This window comes from Aethalodelphis obliquidens, unplaced genomic scaffold, assembly GCF_003676395.1.
Source record: "Aethalodelphis obliquidens isolate GAN/ISIS:26980383/991018 unplaced genomic scaffold, ASM367639v1 scaffold77, whole genome shotgun sequence".
NCBI lineage: Eukaryota > Metazoa > Chordata > Mammalia > Artiodactyla > Delphinidae > Aethalodelphis > Aethalodelphis obliquidens.
Genome location: NW_020838021.1, coordinates 1,812,293 through 1,819,901, shown reverse-complemented (window position 1 = coordinate 1,819,901; position 7,609 = coordinate 1,812,293). Strand labels below are relative to the sequence as shown.

Genomic DNA, 7,609 nt, shown 5'->3' with positions numbered 1-7,609 from the left:
ATTTACAATTGCTAAGATACGGAAGCAAACTAAGTGTCCTTTAACAGATGAATGGATGAAGAAGATGTGGTATATATATACAGTGAGATACTACTCAGCCATAAAAATGAACAAAATTTTTCCATTTGCAGCAAACTAGTGAATATAACAAAAGAGAAGCAGATTAACAGATATAGAGAACTAGTGGTTTACCAGTGGGGAGAGGGAATGAGGAAGGGGCAAGGTAGGGGTAAGGGAACAAGAGGTACAAACTATTAGGTGTAGAATAAACTACAAGGATATTTTGTACAATGTGAAGAATTTAGCCAATATTTTATAATAACTATAAATGGGGTATAAACTTTAAAAATTGTGAATCACTATATTGTACATCTGTAACATATAATATGTTACAAAGCATACGATACTTCAGTTAAAAAAATAGAGATGTTGATTCTTAATACTCCAACTGGGAATAGGGGCCCTCAGCTTAGAGATCCTTAAATAAATAGCGATTTCTCTCCTCATCTCTCTCCACATCTCTCCTCTTTGACAAGGAAGGACAACAGCTCTGTCTTATTTAGCTGCCTATCACTAGAGAGCCCTACTGTGCTAATTAAGAACCAGTTGACTGAAAGGGTCAGTTGAGCCCTAAGAGCCGGGTAGCATTCCTTCTTCAACTTAATTCTCCTCCCTCCCCACATTTTCCCTGGTAATTCTGTCTCTCCTTCACACTAGATCTATCAAAAACATCTAAGACACTTGATTAAAATGAAGATTCTAGGGACCTACTGAATCAAGCTTCTAGGCATGAGGCTCAAGTACCTGTTTTTACTACAAACCCTGCAAGTGGACACAGCTGTAACACATAACCCAAGGATTTATCAGGAGAAAACTGAATAGGTCCCTGAGACAGGAAGGGTGGACTAGAATCACTTAAAAAGATTCACTACTTGGATGAAAAATTACTCTGATGCTACCAAAAATGAACTGAAACCCAAAATGCCATATCACTTTTACTGAATACATGCTGAAGCCCAAGGGAAAATGTCACTTTCCACCAGTGCTCCTATGATCTGACAATTCAAGCTGTCCCCTGTGCTCTGAATCCTTTAAAAGCATCTTCTCTAGAAAACATATGTCCCAAGCTCCATGAAATCCTCAGAAGTTACCCACATCTGCCTGAAACTGCTCAGAGAGGTCACAATGGATGCACTGATCCATTCAGAGAAACATCCATCAGGAGAAGCGGTGATCTTGATGGGAGTTCCTCTGAAGGCCAGCTGTTCCAGTTCTTTCATAAATCTTTTCTCAAGCCCAGGGAAGAGAGTGGTGCCCCCAGACAGCACAATTTCTTCAAAAAGATTTTTCTGGATGTTGGTGTCACACTTCATAATGCTGCTGGAGACCATTTTTGATAGTCCTGAGTTGTGGACACCCAGCCAGTCAGGTGCAAAAAGAATCTCAGGTACCTGGTACAGCTGATCCCCAAGGTGGATGACATTTCCATCTGGTAGTTTGTATTTTCTCAGGACCTCCTCTGGCTTCTTATGAAGTTTGTTCTCTGGCTCTAAGGCCACATAGCACAGCGTCTCTTTTATGTCATCCACTAAGGCCCTGTTGAGTATGCAAGGGTAATTACACCCACTAGCCAGGAGGAGTTGGGTGAGGTGCTCTGTGATGTCTCTCTCTGCCACATAGAGTTTGGTGATGGCATGAGGAAGGGAGTAACCCTCAAAAATGGGGACAGTGCAAGTGATCCCATTACCACTGTCCACCACTAAGCCCGTGACAGAGGCACAGGTATACAGTGCTACAACCACGTAGTTGGACAGGTAGAAGGCAGGCACACTGAAGGTCTCAAACGTCACTTCTGCTGTCTTCTCTCGAGTCTCCCTTGGCTTCAAGGAGGGCTCAGTCATGAGCACAGGTTGTCGACAGGGTTTTACTCCCAGCTCCCACTAAAAAAGATACTTCCAGAGTTTTTACATGTCATTCCATCTTGTTACCAGTCCATGTTCAATGGGATAGTGCAAATGCAAGGCTCCATACTTGAACAGGGCTTTTCCCCCCACAGTGTAATTTTTCTGATTGGCTTCTGGTAAAGCCATGTTGAATTTAGGATGCCCCATGACAGAAATGATGACATGATGGGGCCCAGTCTCTCCAGACATGCCTACTTTGCAGAGTCCTGATCCACTGGCAAAAATGACAGCTGGAGTATCTAATGCACATGGCTTAAACATGTCTGCAGCACGCTCTTCTGACCTTCGCCAAAATAAAGAAAGAACATGGCCACTTTGTGAGATAATAGGTACCTCTGGAAGTTTATCAGCCACAGGATTCCAAAGTTCTTAGGTTGTCACTGAAGCAGAGCTAGCAGGCTGTCCCCTAACCCCATCCTCAACCCATGAATACTGTCCCTTTTCAAGCAGCACAGGGCCTGCTGAGGCAATTTCAGTGATGACTGCTCACTATGTAATAAAGTAGCCGAGGCAACAATTGTTCTCAGAGAGCATCAGAGGATGTTTAAGGGGTGGGGTCTCTGAGCCACCAGTACTCCTAGCTTGGTGATACTTGAAACAGAGGAAGGCAAACCATACCTCTGAACAGCTTTTGATAAGTCTGTGAACATGAAGCAAAGGCCTAGGCTTAGAATCTAATGAAGCGGCCCAGCTGTGAGGTTGTCCCAGAAAGCTGACTTCTATACTCAGCTGAGCTGCTGTTTGTGGGATGACAATTATACCCTTTCCTTTGCTAAGGGAAGGAACTAATCAGCAGACACAGGTTCAGATTGGAGTAAAGATGCCAACAATCCACTTCCAGAGGTGGTCAGAACACCCTTTCTTTTATTCCCCCTTATATTTGTTTTGTTTTATAACAGATTTATTAAGATAAATTTCATATACAATACATTCACCCATTTCCATGAATTTCAATATATTCAACTATGTACAAACATTACAAGAGTCAAGTTTAGAACACTTTCTTTACTTCAAAAAGAAACCCTGCACCTTTTAGCTATCACCCTCTTCGGGCCATCCTCATGAGCCCTAAACTCCACTAATAATATTTTTGTTGTCTCTATAGACTTATCTCTTCTGCATCTTTCACTTAAACAGAATTATACATGTGACCTTTCACGTCTGGCTTCATTCATTTAGCATACTTTATTCAAAGTTCTTCCATTTGAATATAATTTTTTTTAACCTATTCTACACCGTAACATTTTTCACAGTATTTATAATCCTTACTTATTTCTGTAAGGTTGGTAGTAATATCCCCTTTACTTTTTTGAACTTTTAAGAGAACTGTTTTTTGGTTTCATTGATTTCTCTATTTCAATAATTCCTGCATTTTTTTTTATCACTTTATTCCTTTTTTAAAAAATTTATTTTATTTATTTATTTTTGGCTGTGTTGGCTCTTTGTTGCTGCGCACAGGCTTTCTCTAGTTGCGGTAAGTGGGGGCTACTTTCATTGTGGTGCACGGGCTTCTTGCTGCAGAGGCTTCTCTTGTTGTGGAGCACGGGCTCTAGGCATGCGGGTAGTAGTTGTGGCACGTGAGCTCAGTAGTTGTGGCTCACGGGCTCTAGAGCACAGGCTCAGTAGTTGTGGCTCATGGGCTTAGTTGCTCTGAGGCATGTGGGATCTTCCCGGACCAGGGCTTGAATCCGTCTCCCCTGTATTGGCAGGAGGATTCTTAACCACTGTGCCACCGGAGAAGCCCCCCTTTTATTCCTTTTGCTTGCTTCAGTTTGCTTTTCTTTTTCCAGTGTGTTAAGTTTGAAAGTTAGACTGTAGATGTAAAATTTTTCTTCTTTTTTTAAAATACAGACTGAGATGATTCATTTTATTTGTCAACTTGGCTAAGCTATTGTGCCCAGTTGTTTGGTCAAACACTAGTCTAGACATTACTATGAAAGTATTGTGTTTATGTGATTAACATTTAAAATCAGTTGGCTTAAATAACAGAGATTAACATCCATAAGGTGTGTGAGCCCCATCCAACCAAATGAAGGCCTTCAAAGCAAGACTGAAGTTTCTGGGAGAAGCAGGAATTCTGCCTCCATACTGTAACATAGAAAACCTTTCTGAATTTCTAGCGTGCTGGTCAGCCGTATAAATTTCAAACTCAAGACTGTAACATTATTATGCTTAATGTGTCACCTTGACTTGGCTAAGAGATGCCCAGATATCTTGTAGAACATTATTTCTGAGTGTGTCCATAAGGGTGTTTCTAGTAGAGATTAGCATTTGAATTGGTAGATTGAGTAAAGAAGTTCAGCCTCACCAATGCAAATGGGAATTATTCAAACTGTTGAAGGCCCTGAACAGAACCAAAAGACAGAAGAAGGACAAATTTGCTCTTGGTGTCTCCGGGATACCCATCTGTGGACATCGGACATGGGTACTCCTGGGTCATGGGTCTTCAGACTTGGACCAGGACTTTCACCATTGACTCCCCTGGTTCTCAGGTATTCAGGTTTGTACTGGAACTATATCACCAGCTTTCCTGGGCCTCCAGGTTACAGCTAGCAGTTGATGGGACTTCTCAGTATACAAAACGGCATGAGTAAATATCTTTTTATCCATCATCTATTCTATTCTATTCTATTCTATTAGTTTTGTTTTTCTGGAAAACCCTGACGAACACAAACATCAACTCTTCTCTCTTTTTTTTTTTTTTAGCTTTTTTGAGGTATACTTAATATACATTTGCTCTGGTGATCAGTGATCATTGATCTTTGATATTACTATTGTAATTGTTTTGGGGCACCACAAATCGTGTCCTTATAAGAAGGCAAAATTAGTAAATGTATATGTTTTGACTACTCTGTTGACCAGCTGTTCACTGATCTCTTTCCTGGAGCCTCCGTATTCTCTGCAACACAACAATATTGAAATTAGGTCAATTAATAACCGTACAATGACCTCTAAGTGTTGAAGTGAATGGAAGAGTCACACAACTCTCACTTTAAATCAAAAGCTAGAAATGATTAAGCTCAGTGATGAAAGCATGGCAAAAGCTGAGATAGGTTGAAAGTTAGGCCTCTGGCACCAAACAGCCACGTTTTGAGTGCAAAGGAAAAATTCTTGAAGGAAATAAAAAGTGCTGCTCCAGTGAATACACAAATGATAGGAAGGCAAAATAGGCTTATTGCTGACATGAAGAAAGTTATAGTGGTCACGAGAGAAGATCAAACCAGCCACAACATTCCCTTAAGCCAAAGCCCAATCCACAGTAAGGTCCTAATTCTCTTCAATTCTATGAAGGCTGAGAGAGGTGAGGACACTCTAGAAGAAAAGTTTGATGCTAGCAGAGGTTGGTTCATGAGATTTAAGGAAAGAGGCCATCTCCATAACAATAAAGCAGAAGGTGAAGCAGCAAGTTCTGATTTAGAAGCTGCAGCAAGTTATCTAGAACATCTAGCTAAGATAATGAAGGTGGCTACACTAAACAACCGGTTTTCAATGGAAATGAAACAGCCTTCTATTGGAAGAAGAAGCCAGCGAGGACTTTCACAGTGAGAGAGAAGTCAGTGCTGGCTTTAACTCTTAAAAAGACAAGCTGATTCCCTTGTTAGGGGCTAATAAGTTGAAGCCAAAGCTCATTTACCATTTAGAAAATTCTAAGGCCCTTAAGAATTATGCTAAATCTTCTCTGCCTGTGCTCTATGAAACAACAAAGTCTGGATGACAGCACATCTGTTTACAACATGGTTTACTGAATATTTTAAGCCAACCATTGAGATCTACTGCTCAGAAGAAAAAATTCCTTTAAAAGTATTACTGCTCATGGATCACCCAAGAGCTCTGATGAAGATGTACAACAAGATTAATGTTGTTTTCATGCCTGCTAACATAACACCCATTCTGCAGGTCATAGTTGAAGGAGTTATTTTGACTTTCAAGTCTTATTATTTAAGAAATACATTTTGTAAGGCTATAGCTGCAATAGATAGTGATTCCTCTGATGGATCTGGACAAAGTACATTGAAAACCTTCTGGAAAAGATTCACCATTCTAGGTACCATTAAGAGGATTATGTGACTCATAGGAAGGGGTCAAAATATTAACATTCACACGAGTTTGGAAGAATTTGATTCCAACCCTCATGGATGACTGTGAGTGGTTCAAGACTTCAGTGGAGGACGTAACTGCAGATGTGGTAGAAAAAGGAAAGATAATGGAATTACAATTGGAGACTGAAGAGATGACTGAATTGCTCTAACCTCATGATGAAACTTTAACAGACAAGGAGATGCTTCTTATGGATAAGCAAAGAAAGTGGTTTCTTGATATATGGAATCTATTCCTGTGGAAAATGCTGTGAATATTGTTGAAATGACAACAGAAGATTTAGAATGTTGCATTAACTTAGTGATAAAGCAGCAGCAGGGTTTGACAGAATTGACTCAAATTTCAAAAGAAATTCTCTGTGAATAAATTGCTATCAAACAGCAGTGCATGCTACAGAGAAATTTTTCATGAAAGGAAGAGTCAAATAATGTGGCTAACTTCATTATTGTATTATACTGAGAAACTGCCATCACAGCCCTTAATCAAACACTACACTAATTAGCAGCCATGATCACCTAGGCAAGAACCTTCACCAGCAAAAAGATCATAACTTGCTGAAGGCTCAGGTGATGGTGAGCATTTTCTTGCAATAAAGAATTTTTCAATTATGGTATATGTATTTTAGACATAATGCTATTGCACACTTAATAGACTACAGTATAGTGAAAACAAAACTTATATGCACTGGGAAATGAAAACTTTTATGTGATATTTGCTTTATTGTGGTGGTATGGAACTGAACCTGCAAAATCTCCAAGGTATGTCCATACAATTTATTTATGTATTTACTTTTATCTTTTAATTTTATTGAAGTATAGTTGATTTCCAATATCATGTTAGTTTCAGGTGTACAGCACAGTGATTCAGTTATATATATATATATATATATATATATATATATATGTCTATAAATATATATTTTTTCTTTTTCAGATTCTTTTCCCTTACAGGTTATTACAAAATATTGAGTATAGTTCCCTGTGCTATGCAGTAGATCCTTGTTGGTTATCTATTTTATATATAGTGATGTGTATATGTTAATCCCAACCTCCTAATTTATCCCTCCCCCACCTTTGGTAACCATAGCCTGTTTTCTATATCTGTGGATCTATTTCTGTTTTGAAAATAAATTCAGTTATATATTTTCAGATTCCGCAGAAAAGAAATATCATATGATATTTGTCTTTCTCTGTCTGGTTTACTTCACTTAGTATGATAATATCTAGGTCCATCCATGTTGCTGTAAATGGCATTATTTCATTCTTTTTTATGGCTCAGTAATATTCCATTGGATATACATAATATACCACATGTTCTTTATCCATTCCTCTGTCAACGGACATTTAGGTTGCTTCCATGTCTATTGTAAATACTGCTGCAATGAACATTGGGGTGGATATATATTTTAGAATTAGAGTTTTCTCCAGAGATTATCATTCTAAGTGAAGTAAGTCAGACAGAGAAAGACAAATAACATGTGATATCGCTTATATGTGGAATCTAAAAAAATAATACAAATGAACATATTTACAAAACAGAAACACTCA

At 38.9% G+C, this 7,609-nt stretch overlaps 1 protein-coding gene across 1 annotated transcript; it reads right to left on the bottom strand.

Moving 5' to 3' along the window:
• Positions 1-1,091: 1,091 nt before the first annotated feature.
• ACTRT1 (actin related protein T1) lies at positions 1,092-2,225 on the bottom strand. The gene is given in 1 exon segment (XM_027092294.1): positions 1,092-2,225. A coding segment is annotated over 1 exon segment (1,134 nt).
• Between the last annotated feature and the right edge of the window lie 5,384 nt (positions 2,226-7,609).